Source organism: Lepisma saccharinum, chromosome 29 (genome assembly GCF_977018435.1).
Source record: "Lepisma saccharinum chromosome 29, izLepSacc3.1, whole genome shotgun sequence".
Classification (NCBI taxonomy): Eukaryota; Metazoa; Arthropoda; class Insecta; order Zygentoma; family Lepismatidae; genus Lepisma; species Lepisma saccharinum.
The window spans coordinates 40797309-40814300 of NC_139257.1; the positions used below are offsets into that span (position 1 = coordinate 40797309).

The 16992-nt window shown below is 37.0% G+C and overlaps 1 protein-coding gene across 1 annotated transcript in view; it reads right to left on the reverse strand.

Annotated features, from left to right (window-relative positions):
- Positions 1 to 879: 879 nt before the first annotated feature.
- Positions 880 to 16992, reverse strand: part of LOC145981347 (small subunit processome component 20 homolog) — a 161734-nt gene continuing 145621 nt past the window's right edge. Inside the window, exons 31-34 of the mRNA XM_083114575.1 lie at positions 15063 to 15301; positions 7663 to 7863; positions 3613 to 3879; positions 880 to 1154 (exon numbers count right to left, since the gene is read on the reverse strand). Coding sequence (XP_082970701.1) covers positions 1011 to 1154; positions 3613 to 3879; positions 7663 to 7863; positions 15063 to 15301 — 851 coding nt within the window. The 3' untranslated portion in view covers positions 880 to 1010. The remainder of the gene's footprint in view (positions 1155 to 3612; positions 3880 to 7662; positions 7864 to 15062; positions 15302 to 16992) is intronic.

Genomic DNA, 16992 nt, shown 5'->3' on the forward strand with positions numbered 1-16992 from the left:
TCTTGACAAGGACAGTTCTTTTTTTTTTTTTTTTTTTGAATAGCACACATTTTTCAATCAACGCTGAACGTAAGTTGCTCGAGGTAACGACATTCACCGTAATCTGCATGTTCCCAGTCAGAATACCATTTGACTGTGGGTAAGGAACTTGAAGGACATGGCATGAGCAGTGACAAGAACACCTGGTGGACATTGTAAGGTTCGCACTCCCGAGAACATCGACCGAGTTCGGGCCTCTGTTTTGAGGCATCAATCAAAAAATGAACTGTCCTTGTCAAGAAACTGCCTCACATCTTATTTTCCATCATGTTTTGAGATTTAGTACAACATGTATTAAATTAACTTCATTGCATGAAATTAGGGATGGGACCGATTAATCGGTACTGTATCGGTATCAGCCGATATAGGCATATCGGTGTATCGGTAAAATTATTGATTATTTTACCGATCCGATATATAAATAAATATCTGATAAATTAGTGCAAAATTCTGCCATTTTGTTGTAATATTTATGGATAATCTCCATGTTCTAATTTCTAAAAAAGTAAATGTCTAAATATAGTAAATGTCTAAATATGCAACTTCTCTTGCACTGCAGTCACATTGAAACAATTTATTAAGGAGGTCAATGAACCTCTCAGGTTCTTCAAGGACCACTTCTAATTTTATATCGGATCGGTAGAATATTGGTTATCAGTATCGGTAAATTTAATATCAGTACTTTATCGGTATCGGCCAAAATTTCATATCGGCCCATCCCTACATAAATAGTTTGTTTTTGTTTGTAATGAAAAACTATCAGGTTTAGTTGCCAGACTCTGCATAATACTTTTTCATTCTGGCACAATTCAAAAAAAAATTATGAATTATTTTCTGAAATTTATATTAAATATTCTTTAAACTTACACTCAGCACTTACATCTGTCAAAAATACTTTATACTAACTTGTCTAACAAATATGTACATATTAAATATGTAAATAACAACATTTTCTAAGAAACAAGTGCATGCTAAAAATCCAAACTGTCGACAGATGTTTTCTTCTTTTTATGTACCTGACCCTTAATTGTGCTAAGTTTTCGTTTCTTCATTTCCTTCTTCCCCTGCTGCTTCTGAATTTTCCTCTTTGCTGCTACCTCAGGATATGTCATAATCTGAAATATTAAAATAAACAATCAGATAAAGATAAAATAAATCTTTAATAAAAACAAATACAATACAATTATAGGGCCAAGCCGATACCAGTGTATACACACTGAAAAGTATTGCGTATATTTTATCTCCTCATATCGGATGATAACATTTACGGCATTGTGGAGACGGCAAAAATTTTGCATGGCATTTCTGCATCTCGTTATCCTGTAAATTACAGAAAATTCAGTTTCCATTCATTTTGCACCTTTACTGTATGGAAAAACTATATTTTGTGAATAACGTAACAGGTATTTTAATATTCTGGTGTAATTCTTGTAATTTTCAAACAAAACTGGTAAATTGATGCTTATAATCGGAATGTAATATTCACCACACTAATAATAATAAATATTTTGAAAATCTTTTAATTGTTACAATTTTCAAGCTTTGGTATTGGTGGGAATTGGTAAGGGTATCGACATCAGTTTTGTTATCAGTAAGGCTCAGATAGTTATGCACTAAAAAAAGTGTAAAATATGCACTTTAAAAACCCGTTTAATTTATAAATGATGTATATTACAAACTATGAAAGATTACAAGCTAGGCAATGAATATGCATTATTCTGAATGCTCATTCACTACACAGATTTCTCTCAATTAATATGGTTCTGCGTTAAATGAAACAATACATTACAGATTAGATCATGATTGCATTTGATAACAACATGATGTCTCAAATGTTCGAACTTGAAGCCTTTTGTTTTCAGCCAGAATAGTCTTATATTCAGAAAACACACGTTCCACTTCGCAAGATACAAGTGGATTGTATTTTAGGGTAACAAAGTCGGACACCTCAAGTTCCAGATCATCCACACATTTGTCCATTTGTATGCAGAATTTTGCAAACTTTCACCATTGTTGCAAACACACTGTTCGTTTTCAATACTGCATCCAATTTCTGTACATACAGAGGATCTTCAACCTGGGTGAGGGCCTCTTTAACGTCTTCTATAATTTTGATGCTTGTTTGAAGTTGTTGAAAGAAGAAAGACAGACAAAAGATAAAGAAAAAATAAGAGAAGCGAGGAGAAGAAAAATAAATATAGTATATGCTTGGTGTTGGTTGTGGGTACAAAAATATGCACAACTTATTTTCATACAAATATGCACCTGCATATGAAATATGCATTTGCATATGCAATATGCATAAGTATCCGAGCCCTAGTTATCAGTATAAAGTAGTATCAGCTGTGCCCTAACTTCCAAGATTATTGTGACTCTGAATGAGGATGACAATTATAATTTACTGATAAGTTATGCGACTGATTGATTTGCTTTATTTCACTTCACTTCTTCTGCCACTTTCAGCTAACTTGCAAAGATGGGGATGAGTGATGAAATGATGAATGCACACTTGCAAACATCCATGCCCGGGCCAGGATTCAAACCCGGGACCCCTGGGATAAGTTATGTGAAAATTGTACTTCAACCAGATACCAAATCTGGGTCTTGGGCATTCCATGCCAATGCCAAGCGAACCTCCAGCCTTCCCACAATTTTGATCCTCGTGCAACTTTATAATATCCATTCCAGGTATATAATATAGTGAAACCCAGATCTTATATTCTTGAATTGATGAAAAGATTCTCTAGAGCTATCGATCTGGTTGATAGCCCGTGAGAAAATTTTCATCACTCATCACCACAAAAACTTCAAAACTTATTTTCTTGCATTAATCAACCAATTGAAGGTTCTAAAATTTCCTTCAATTTCTTACATATTTTTAATTTTAACCCTTTCTACATGAGTGATGGTCAATACAACTACTGTCCTATAAGATGGGCAACAGGCATAGCTTTTCATTCTATATACACTTGTATTGTGAATGAACACTGGGCTATAATTGCACTGTGATTCTTGAGCACGTGTGTTGTAATCACCTCTTTCAAATGCCAACCACTAGATGTCTCGTTTTCTTCATTGCTGAATTTTACTTGTCCTCGTGCCAAATTACATTGCTCTTCACAATACCATTCAACAATTTAGTTAGATTGCACATTGCAGAAATTCTTTACAATAGGATCTGACTTCGGATTTCGCAGTTAGTGACAATTTCAATCCGAAGAAGTTTTTAGGTTATTTCTCATTAATTATTTTTATATTGTGTACTGGAAATATGTTTTCAGTAACTTTTATTACATTTATTTTTCTCTAAAAATATTGTTAGACAAAGAAATTCATAAAAATGAGAAAATTTGTAAAACGTAACATTATATCTGTAGAGAGAAGAAGTCTTGTCGATTTCAGAAAAAAATGGTGCAACATATATTCTATAATTATCTGAAACACCAAAACACCCCAGTCTCCTGGAAAAAGAATGCTTTTTTTCAGGCCAGTCCATGTTGGATGGTTGGCTTTAATAACAACTTTATTGTAATTTAACACCCACAAATCAAACTGAAGAAAACAATTACTTACCAGCTGTGCCTTTTGACTCTTCCGTTCTGCTCGCCTATCTGACAGCCTTGTACGAATCTTAGCATAATATGTTGAATACACCTCCATGCCGACCAATCCTTTTATCAAATCACACACTTCTTGGGCCAACTTTTTCAAATCTTCGTTTCCAAATTTATCAGTCAATTCCCTCACCACTGGTGCAAGCATGTGGTACAGATATTGTGGCAATTCTTCCTTGCCGATATCAACCGCCACAGCACCTATCCATTTAAATACAGCAGTTCGCTGAGGGAGAAAGAAAATAATTACAAAAAGCACAATACCGATAAATAACAAAATTATATTCTTCTATTTGGTTTTATGTAGAGGCATGCATATTTCGTTTTTTGATGGAAACACAAAACATGAAAGAACATAAATACGGAGAAGCTGTTTTTTCTTTTTTGATTAATTTCAGTGGCCACTGCCACCATCCTCGTTGGAACTTGCCGTACTGTTGCTTGGCGTGCATCTTTTGTTTGTAGTTCTCTGCCTGCCGCTAGGTGTGCTGCTGTTAACTGTGCGTCTGGGTCTGTGTCGTCTGCTATTTCCGGGCGATAACTGTTGTAGTAGGGGAATCCAAGTGTGGTGCGCTTGCCCGCTATCGATGTTTAGCTCGTGCAGGAAGTGCATTATGGCGTGCGTTTCCTTGATTTTGGTGTCTACGAGCGTGTGGGCAGTGTGTTTGACTTGTATCTTTTGAATTTTATGGCTATTGTATTTGATATGTTTAGCAAGACCAGTAGTGGGTTGGGCTTTTTTTGCATCTGCTAGGTGCTGTTGGATTCTTTCATTGACAGATCTGATGGACCTGCTGATGTAATGTGCCTTGCATTCACACTCTGCATCATATACACCTGGGTTATCAAGGGAAGAGAGGAAGTACCGTTTGTTATTGTTCAGTTTATCAGCTATTTTGGAATTGGGTTTGTGTGCTACTTTGATGCCATATGGGAGAAGGGCTTTGGATATGCAGTTGGAAGTGGTGGGATGGTAGGGGAAGGCAAACCATTTATATTGGCCGCTGGAGGTTGATTGTGGCTGGGTTGCTTGCGGATGGGTTGATTGTGGTAGGCTAGGGTGTCTGACCTGTATTTCCACTTTACTGCACCAAGTGGAAAGTTGTGATTCAGTGTAGCCATGTTTCAGGGCTATTTCAGTGATGGTGGCTATCTCCTCTCGTAGATCCTCTTCTCTCCAACAGTAGGAGAAGGCTCTTCGATAAAAGTTTAGCCACACATTGGCTTTTTGCTTAGGGGAATTGCTAGAGAGAGCAAGTATGTACTGGTTGCCTGCATCCGGTTTTCTGTAGACAGTGGTTGTGAATTTGTTAAGTGTACAGCTGATGGTGATGTCCAGGAAGTTGATATTACCATGTTTTTCTTGTTCTAGGGTGAAGTTGAGCCTGGGGTGGATGCTATTTAGCTTGTTCACTAGAAGGTTGAGCTCTTCTGTCATTTTGTATACGACTATTGTGTCGTCCGCGTACCTTTCATATTGGATGTATTGTAGTTCTGGAGTGTGGAGTATCTCTTTTTCAGCCAGGTTTCACGACGATGTTGTCTAAATAACATGTTTTTGAAAGGTGCAAGGTACATTTTCCTACCAAGTTTTGTCACAAAATGATGCAAATTGAACGTCAAAATGCGAAATAAACTCAAACACAAAATTTTGAATTTACTTACCACCACAATACTTTTTGAAGTTGGAATTATCCTGTGGCTTATGCAAAATCATAGAAACTTGATTATTACTGCTGTAAAAATTTGAGAAGTAAAATGGTCTCCTTTACACGGGAATAAACTTAACATGCTAATAGTAAGTAAAAAAAAAAAAAAAGAAAATAACGGGTTCCTCAGTTTTTAAAATTAAATGTAATGCTACAACTTTATCCTGTGTTGTGCGTTAACAATCTAAAATTTTCATTTGCATAAAAATTCATGTATTAGTTAAGTTAGAAGGTAGTAGGTTTGATACATATTGTTCGTTTATTTTAACTTTTTGATTTACTTTTCACTTCTATTGTGTCCCACCCGTGACACCAACAAACAATTAATGTCTCCTTTAACTGTTATCAGTGGCAGCCATTGGTTTCCAAAACTAGGGGGGTGGGCAATGTGTCACAACTAGGGGGGAGGGGCAAGGACAATTTACTTTCCCTTGGTAGATACAGTTTAGCATAGTGCGGGGGCAAAAGTGGCAAAAAGTGTGTGTGGGGGGAGGGGGGCAGCTGCCCCACCCTAATCACTGCCATTGACTGTTACATTTTCTCTTCAACTCCACTAGAAAATTCAAAGATCAATTACATTCTCTCTTTGTCTAAAATAATTTATTTTTCATCATTTTCTGATTCACAGAAATTAAAATTAATGTCTTATTAAAGTAAATAGGTAGTGTTTCATCCATAGGCGTAACTTGATGGGGGCAAGGGGGGCAGGGGCAGGTTACTAAATTTTAAAATTAAGGATACTTTTCTTAACCTCCTGGAACCTCAGTGGCAAAGTATTGAAGAGTATCTTTTATGATTTGGACTTTTTATGGGATGGGAAACTTGTCGATCCTGCCTCCCAAAGTCTCAAGTTTCATTCTGCTCCCGAAAGTTAAGTCCCAAGTTTGAATCTGCCCCTGGAAGTTAAGTCCCAAGTTTGAATCTGCCACTGAAAGTTAAGATCCAAGTTTGAATCTGCCCCTGGAAGGTAAGTCCCAAGTTTGAATCTGCCACTGAAAGTTAAGTCCCAAGTTTGAATCTGCCACTGAAAGTTAAGTCCCAAGTTTGAATCTGCCACTGAAAGTTAAGTCCCAAGTTTGAATCTGCCCCTGGAAGGTAAGTCCCAAGTTTGAATCTGCCCCTGGAAGTTAAGTTCCAAGTTTGAATCTGCCCCTGAAAGTTAAGTCCCAAGTTTGAATCTGCCCCTGGAACTTAAGTCCCAAGTTTGAATCTGCCACTGGAAGTTAAGTCCCAAGTGTGAACACCCCCAAGTTAAGTTCCAAGTTCAATTCCCCTCCACCAAACTTAGGCCCCACTACGGTCTAAGGCGAGACTGCATGGGTTCGAGTCCACCCGGGTTCAGTCTCTGGGTTTTCGTCCTGTGTACAGGACCGGTGTCCACCCATCATGTGATGAAATTGGAGAGCTAAGAGTGAGTAGTGTAACCCGGTCATGGATATCTCCTATAACGGCTAGGGGTGCAACGTGTTGACCCCACGTCACCCCATTACCGGTTGAAGATCTCCACACCTCTAGGTAGGATTATGGGAGGAGACTGGCAGTCGGGAGATAGGCCAAAGCCCTTCCAGGGCTGCAGAGCAGCGAGTTATGTTTTCTAAAAGTTACAAATCTTGGAAAGAATTTTAAGGGTAGTTATGTTGAATCAACAGTGTTAGGTTTCATATTTCATTGCACAGAAACTGTAAGAAAAATGTTGCTTAACTATCAGTAGAATAGTTACTCTAATATCAAAAATGTAGTGCACGTGTCCCACCCGGGACAATGGAATGCACCAAAGGTACCACCCCGTGTGTGTGTGCACACACACGCCATGAAGGCAAATGACCGATATTAGTGTGGAATCCATAGTTTTCTGGGTCGTTAAGATGAATAGTGACTCTCCCAATGCCGTTCAACTCCAAGACACCCCTGGCACCCTTAGGGGTGGGGGTGGGAAGGGGGTGACATGTAAAACGACCGATATTAGTGTGGAATCCATAGTTTTCAGGGCCACTGACATGAATAGTGACACTCCCAATGCCGTTCAACTCCAAGTTCATTTTACACTAGTTAGAACTCGGTATATTCCTGTCTAATAGAAGATTGGGATAAATAAATAGCCGGGCAATCAGCAAGTAACTACATAAATGTACGATTAGAAAGGAAATGTTTTTTTTTTTTCAGTAATATTTCATTTTACTAGAAAGTCACCACGAATCCAAAAATTAAAAAAACAAGCACAAAATCCATTCATAAACATGAAAAAAATACTGACATTCCTGACCATTTTTCTTCCACTATACACTGTAAAATGTACATACCATTGCGGTACTTCTGGGTGTGTCTGAGATTTCAATATTCACAATTCTCCTCATTCTTCGAATCATCCATAGTAGGCTCACATTCACCTTTGTCTCTTCATCTTCATTCAAATCATCAGCATCCATTGAATTGTTTGTAGACGTGTTACTGACACTTATATTTTTAATAACTCTTGCCAAGAATACAAGATTTTTGATAACCTATAAAAAAAAGATTGCAGTAAATTCTATAAGCATACATAATTCAAACAGCAAATCACACATTCATTTTCCATAATTATATGATATACTTTATCCTGATGGCTTGCTTTTTAGCAGGCACCCTTATTAAAAGTTTTCAAAAATTTAATTCCAGACATGCTTTTACCTCGGTTTTTTGTAAGGCATGATAGCAAGCTACGACAATTTGGGGTTCTGGGTTTCATTGAGTGATTTGTGCCTGCTCATACAGACACATACCCGTTGTGTGTGGAGGGCATTTATATACGAGGTTCATTTTTTATAAGGGGTCATTTTGCGCTCACATTGGCAACACTGCATTCTTGGCGTTTTGCGCATGTGCGTTAGTTACCGACATGCCTTGCACGTAAACAGACACCATTTGCATGTTGTGAAACGCTTGGTGTGGTTGTGGTGGACAACGGAAGTGGTGCAGGTGATTGAAAATCCCGCCGAGTGCGAGGTATGATCAGTGATCAGGTTTCTGACTGTGAAAAATGTGAAAGCGGCAGACATTTATCGCCAGTTGCGTGAGGTGTATGGTGAGAATGTCATTGTTCAAGGCAAAGTGTGTAATTGGGTACGCCTGTTTAAGGCCGGTCGCACAAATCAACGATCAGGATGCCCCTCAATCGTAACGGATGTTGAGAGCGCGATACGCCAACCGCAGTTTGACAGTGTTTCTGCCAATGGACAAACAGTTAATGCAGCCGTGTATTGCTTTGCTGAGCAATACAGTATAAACGACGAGGAATGCTGTCTTCCGGTATTATGTTGCTGCACGACAACGCACGGGCCACACAGTCGCTCATCGACTCATTTGGCTGGGAGTGAATGGAACACCCTCTGTACAGTCCAGATCTCGCCCCTAGCAATTATCACCTATTCCTCCACTTGAAGATTTTCCTCGCTGGGAAGCGATTCAACAGCACCGATGAAGCCAAACGTGACGAATTGGCTGTCTGACCTGGCAGCAGATTTCTTTGATGAGGGTCTACAAAAATTCATCTACTGCTACGACAAGTGTCTCAACAAGTATGGGAACTACGTTGAGAAGTAGCTGAATGTACATATGAACAGCCACAGAGGTAATTAAATTTCTTTCTTTGCAGGTTTTAGTTTTACTTCAAAATGGCCCCTAATTAAAAAAATAAGCCTCGTATATGCAGGGTGTCTCCCAAAATAACAAATGCAAAATTCTTGACTTTTTCATGACCTTTTATTCCACTTTTAATCGCTCCCTACTTAGGAGTAGTTGGAAATAATCATTCAATGAAAAACCCTTACCACAAGGCCAGTAAAAATCAAAACTGAAGATGTACTTTAACAAGAGATTTAGACTTGCTTTAATTATTAGTGCACGCAAACATTAACACTTCAGACTTCATCCTGGATGATAATGGCAGATTACTTTATTTTAGGGATGGGCCGATATGGAATGTTGGCCGATACCAATAAAGTACTGATATAAAATTTACCGATACCGATAACCGATCCGATAAAAAATTCCAAATGGTCCTTGAACATGAATGGTTCATTGACCTTCTTACTACATGTTAGTTTCCAGATCACTGCAGTACAAAAGAAGTTGAATATTTAGTAGGGATGGGACAATATGAAATTTTGGCCGATACTGATAAAGTACCGATATAAAATTTACCGATACCGGTAACCGATATTCTACCGATCCGATATAAAATTAGAAATGGTCCTTGAAGACCCTGAAATTTTCATTGATCTCCATAATAAATGTGTGTTTCGAGCTGATTGCAATGCAAAAGAAGTTGAATATTTAGACATTTACTTTTTCAGAAAGTAGGGCATGGAGATTATCCATAAAAATTACAACAAAATGGCAGAATTTTGCACTAAATTATAAGATATTTATCAATATATCGGATCGGTAAAATAATCGGCAATTTTACCGATAAACCGATATGCCTATATCGGCCGATACCGATAGAGTACCGATTAATCGGTCCCATCCCTAATATTTAGACATGGAAATTATCCATAAAAATTACAACAAAATGGCAGAATTTTGCACTAAATTATTAGATTTTATCGATTTATCGGATCGGTAAAATAATTGGTAACACGATATACCTATATCAGCCGATACCGATAGTTACGATTAATTGGTCCCATCCCTACTTTATTTAATACTTTTGCAAACATCATACAAACAAGAATATAATTCTTAAGAAACACAGTGAACAAATCTGAACCACAACTCAATACAAATTTTAAATTTCCAAATATTAAATTTTATCAAATCCCAGTACATGTATGTAACAATGTAAATTCACTATATTGTAAAAAATTGCAAAAATTCTTGACAAGTGTAATTTCTTGACCTACATGTTGATTTCTTGCTTTTTTTTTTTTTTTTGACTGGTAGACAGACACCCTGATATGCCATTCGCAGTGTGTTGCAGTGCAGAAAGCACACATATCACTTTGTGTTTGCTTCTACTAGAAACAAATGCAGGTGGCATATATATTCACCGAAACGTTGAGAACATAAATAATCATGTTAGGTGAGATTATGCTCGCTCTTTGTAAAAACAAAAAAAAGTACCAAAAAAGGAAGAAAACAAAAAAGAAGAAGAAGAAAGAATATAAGTTCAATGTAAGAAATGGTTTCTGCTCTCGTGTGGCATAGTTTGCACGTAATATAAAACCGAAATATGGCTCAGAAAGGAAGTTAGTGATGCGGGCACTGAGTTGCAATTGTTTCAAAGACTTCTATACCAGAAAAAAATATTTTGCATGAACCTGAAGTGCATACATACTGAAATACTATGTATTATTAGATTTTCATATTAAAGAACAAATGTATTTGTGTATTATTTTAGAGAGCTAGTTAGTATTATTTACATTTGTCGTGGAATATGCACGCAACTCTACAATAATAATAAAAAAATACTGCATAGAAGAAGAAAGACAAATAATGGTGTTTAATTTGCGATATGCTGCCCCCCCTCCCTGCTTTAAATCCGGCCCTTCTGGATTACTTCCTTTGTAAAAACCTTCCAAATCTCTCCTTCCACCTCACCCTGGGTGCCAAGCGAGCAGATTATATTAACGCCGGAATTACGAAAGGGGGGTTTTGCATAACATTTATATCTTTAGTCCCTTGGTTCGTTACACATGTACATAAAGTGAATAGACAACTGGTTTAAAATGGACAGTACTGTAGTTCTTCGAGCTAATTCTTAAATCAAAACATTTCGAGTTGGATTATACTGGTTTATTTTAAGTTGTTATATATATACACATACTTACATAGCGTTTCCATGTGTGTCTTCCATAGATCAAATTAACAAAATTGCGCACCTATGGCTTACATCATCGGCACTTCCTTTACTGCAGAGTTAGCATAACTATCTCTGCGGGCCTACCCTCAGCTTAAATGACATTCCGTTCATTACAAATGCTTTTCCTTATGCCTTGACTCTTTCTTATGGGCATCAATTATTCAATACGGAAATATCCACATATTCAAAGCTTTTTCTAAAAGGGGACTTGGGACAGCAACAGGGGTTGGCTTACACCAAATGCTACATTCTTATATCAGTCTAGCCACCAAAAGTGGACTAAACTCGAGGAAACGTTGTGTTGGGGAAACACTGTGTTTTGTTAAGCCAAACTGGCTTTTTTTTATAGTCGGGGTAAACGTCTGTGAACGTGGACCCCATAGCACTGGAATTTTCCACAGCAACAGTATTTTGAAAAACAGCTCCCCCAACTGTGAAGCTAAAAAAACAAGGGAATCTAATATCCAGTAAAGCACAATCCATTAAGCACATACACTTACATGCAATAATGACATAAAAGTGTTGAAGACAACAATCGTTTAGGTAGGCTGTGGTCTTCAGTTACTGACACAAACATCAACAGAGTAGAGAAGTGATCAGAGATCAGAAGTGACCAAAGATTGAGTGTCCGTGCAGTGGCAGAACTAGTGAACTTGGTCAGGGAATCTGTTCTCACTACATTGAGGTTTTGACCAGACTTTGCGAAAAAGTGAGGAGAAAAGAGGCCTCAACTGTAGAAAAATGGATGGATTTTGCACCAGGAGAACGCACTGGCCCATAAGGCTGTCTGTCAAGCAATTTTAGGTGAGTAAAAATATTATTCATGGAACATCCCCCCTACTAGCTGGATCTGGCACCATGTGACGTCTTTCTATTCTCGAAACTAAAGTCTGGCCTTAGTTCAAGAAGTCAAGTCAAAAATGGCAGACCTCCTACGTGAAATCTCAGAAAATGACTTTCAGTATTGTTACCAACAGTGGCAGCAGCGAATGCAGAAGTGTGTGAATTTCGAAGGGAACTACTTCGACGGTGATGGCCACAACAGGCACTAACGCGGTAAGTACCAGAACTTATGAGTCCAGTACGGTTTTTCTTGTGGCACACCTCGTATGATGGCGGGGGCCCAGAGTTCAAATCCTGACCTGGGGATTGGTTTTCTTTGTATCCCTTTATTAATTTCATTATATCATCACTCATCCTCACCGCTGTGATTAGTTGAAAGTGGCAGGAAAGTGGCACTACATAAAAATCCAATCAAATCTATATGTAACGACACATCTCAGTGTGAAAATGGTTGATGAATGAGGTGAAATACGAAATTAGGGATGTGACGAAGCTGAAAATTTACCGATGTCGATGTACTCACTGATAATTTTTGGAACCGATACCGATGCCAATATTTAACCGATTCCGATACATAAGATTATTAACCTTTTGATGCCCAAGACCTTTTTCACAAGTAAGCCTCTGGGTACCGATCCGATTTTGAGCAAAATGCAGAGTTTCAATTAAATAAGTGTAGATCGGAAGCTAATTGTCCTAGAGAGATGAGTGATATACCGTTGTACGCGGAATGAACCAGAGATTCAGACTATAAGAAATTTATGCAAATTCGGCGTATATGTGGCGAGGGGGAGGGGGCTAACTCTCGAAATTCCAAAATTTCGGGAAAAAAATTGTGTTCCCCCACCCTCCCCTCAAGCAAAAAATACATGAGTGTCGACATGCATACGGAAATGATCGCTAACATGTAAGGAACACAAAAATATTTGCATTATCATCATATGACCAATGTAACTTGAGTTATACCCCCAAAAGGAATTGTCGGCACGCCACTGATTCAAGCTTCAAAATGCAGCGGTACCTTGAAATAACTTTAGCTCAGAGACTATTTGCCCTCGAGATATGAACGATATACCGTTGTACGCAGAATGAATCACAGATTCAGACGATATATAATTTATTCACATTCGGCGCACATATGGAGGGTGAAAGAGGGGAAATCCCCTGATTTTTTTTTTAAAATAAGGGTTTCTCTCCCCCCTCGAAAAAAAAAGGATATGAAAAGTTCAAAATGCACATAGAAATTATCGCTGGCATGTAAGAAACAGAAAAATATTTGCATCATTGCCGTATGACCAATGTAACAACAGAACAACAAAGCCGGTCTTCCTTTGTCGGCAAAAATTTGACGTTGAAAAGAGCTGCAAAAGAGAAGTACCTTTTCCCACCTATTCCCCTCCATTTTCATGAAGACAAAAAAATGCAGAAAACAATTTCTGTTAAATACATGTGTTAGGAACAATATAAAAAAATAAAATCGATATTCTAGCCAAAAATAGAAAAGTTATAACGTAAAAACTACGACCTTGACACAGAGTCTCGATCGAGATGCTTGGTACCCCGAGGGTTAATTTTGGGTATCTCGTTCGAGATGCTTGGGCACCAAAAGGTTAAACAGAAATGGGATGTTATTTTCTGCATGATAAAAATTAATTTGCTATGTACATTTCTATTGCATATCATATGCATATACATATATATTCTCAAGAGAGATGCGAATGTACATTTGCATCCACAAAATGTTATGTGAACCTAGAGATTTAACATTAGTACACAAGCAGTTCTTTGAAATGCAAAATGAATTCCTGTTCTGCCAGATTCAACTTCAGAAATACGAGATTTGGAAGCACTTCAGGAAGTAACCTACTACTTCTCTTATTGCACATCTGTTCAACAACACTGAACACTCAATCACTGAATACTGATGCAGCAAGTATGCCCAAGTATTTTCTCAGCACTTGCTTCAGGTTTGAATACTCATTTTTGAATTTCCAATACAACAGCAATGTATAGGGGCATGCATATTTTGTTTTTGACGAAAAAACGAAATTTGAAAAAACACATTGTAGTGTTAATTTTCCATGTTTTTGAAAGGTGTGAGATGCATTTTGTGACCATGTTTTGTCACGAAATAATGCGAAATGAACTGCAAAAAGCGAAATTAACTCTTAAACACGAAATTTAGGGTTTATTCACCGACGCGACACCTTCCGAGGTCTGAATTATCCTGAGAGTTATGCAATTCCCGGAAAATTTATTAATTCTGCTGTTAATATTGGAGAAGCAAAAATGGCCTCCTTTACACAGAAATAAACTTAATACTCTGATAACTACATAAATGTGCTATTAGAAGTGAAATGTTAATTCTGTGGAATAAGTGTAGTTTTTAAATCAAATTTAGGATTATATTCACAATTTTAAAAAGAAAATGTCTTTTTAAACACCACTTTTCATCCAATTTTTCACCCCCATAACACCGATATTTTATTTTATTTACCGCTTTTGAACCCGAAATTGACTCACTTTTTGTACCTAATTTTGCTTTTTTATTTACCAAAAATATGTGCCTCTAGCAATGTACTGTTTTATTTCCGATTTATAGTTAGGTTGATCCTCTGAATGAGAGTTTGCAATAATTGTATTACAAAAACTCTACAATAATGACGAATCATAACCAAATTTTCAATAAATCTTACAAAACCAGAATATAAAACTTGTTAGAAGGTAAAACTCTAGTATAATCTGTACTGGTTTAAATATCGGATTTTTGCTGATTCCAATACCGATGCCGAAATGTCAATTTCTGCCGATTTTCATACATCTGTAATTGGCTTCGGCACATCCCTATACAAAATCATGATGTGATTCAGGAGGTAGGTGGCAGAATTCATATGACTCTGGCATTAATGACGGGAAACTATATTGAAAAGTAAATGTGAATGTATACTGGCCTCTGTATTTTTCCTTTCCAGATATGCCTCTTACAAAGAAATGTTGCCAAATCATATTTTATCTTACCTGATCAATCATTTCAGCTCCTGTGGTTTCTGGTCGAAGCTGCGAACACATCTGAAAAACTAGAGACCTCAATTTGTTCCTTGTGTTTGTGAAGAGGAACCCATAGTCCTCGACATTTGTGCCCTCCGCTGCTTCTGCTATCTTCACTGGATCCAGGGAACTGAAATGCTGGCCCAGAAGCTGTGCGGCAGACAGACGAACCCACTCGTGAGGGTGAAGTAGAAGGGCCTGAACGTTTTCTGCAAATAATAATAATAATAATAATAATAATAATAATAATAATAATAATAATAATAGTAGTAGTAGGTATGAAACAGTTTATCGGTATCTGTGTATCAGTAAAATTACTGATCATTTTACCAATCCAGCATATCTATAAATATCTTATAATTTAGTGCAAAACTCTGCCATTTTGTCATAATTTTTATGGATAATCTTCATGTCCTACTTTTTAAAATAAGTGTCGAAATATGCAACATCTTTTGCACTGCTGTCACCTGGAAATAAACATTTATTAAGGCGGTCAATGAATTATTCGGGTTGTTCAAGTACCATATGGAGTTTTATATCTGATTGGTAGAATATCGGTTATTGGTAACGGTAAATTTTACGGTACTTCATCGGTATCGCCCAAAATGTTATATCGGCTCATCTCTAAATAATAATATTAATGTATAGATGCATATTTTAATTCTGACAGAAACACAAAATGTGAAAAAATACACTAATATTCATTTTTCATTTCTGTGAATGATATGTGGTACATTTGCATTCCGTTTGCGAAATGAAGCGAAATGAGCTGCAAAATGCAAAATAAATTCTTAAACATGAAATGTAACACTTTTTGTAGTCCGAATTATCCTACGAATTAAGCAATTCATGGAAAATTGATTAATTCCTCTGTAAATATTTGAGAAGCAAAAATGGACCCCTTTTTACAGGAATAAACTTAATATTCTGGAAAACGACATAAATGTGCTATTAGAAGGGACATGTTTATTTTGTATAGTAAGAATAGTATTTAAATTTAGTTTTATTCACAATTTTAACACTAAAATGCTATTTTATATACACACAGTTTTTATCCTGAAAAGTATCCAGTTTTTGCACCAATATCTTGATTCACCATAAATATGTGATTTTATTAATATAATAATTAATAGGTATGTTAAATAATGAACGTAAAATTGTTAAACCACAATTCTTGTAACCAAGCTGATATCTCAAAGAGAATATCTTCAGACAGTTAGTTTACAAATAATATTATTAAACAGAAGCTTTTTATATATTGACCATTTTCATCAAATACCATGATGAATATCCTCTAGAACCATTACGGACACTAAATGCACAACAAAACATAGCTGCAACAGGAGAAATAATCATAACATGAAACATACTGAGTGATTGAATTAGGTTAGTACGAGGCATATTTTTTAAGTAAGTATCATTTTGATATGTACAAAAAACAAGTAAATTTTTTGTAACAATTTTATTGTTACATGAGAGACCACACTTTTATCTACTTTTCCACATAATTGCCACCAATATTAAGGCAACAAGCTTTTGTACTCCGTCGTCATAGAAGTTTGCCACCTGAGTTGACAGCCACTGCAACACGGCCATTTTGAGGCTATCGTTGTCATCGTGGCGCTGACCTCTGAGATGCTTCTTCAGTTGCAGAAACACATGGTAGTCACTGGGTGCTAGATCGGGGCTGTATGGAGGATGATCAAATTGTTCCCAGCCAAATGATGCGATGAGATCTTGACAAGAAAAGTCAAGGCGATACTTGCGTTTGCTTTTGTGCGCCTCAGTTAACATTTTTGGTACCCATCGTGAGCACAATTTTCGATAGTTTAAGCATTTGGTAACAATTTAGTAGATACCACTTCTTGAAACTTCAGGGAACTCCTCTGATAACGAAGAA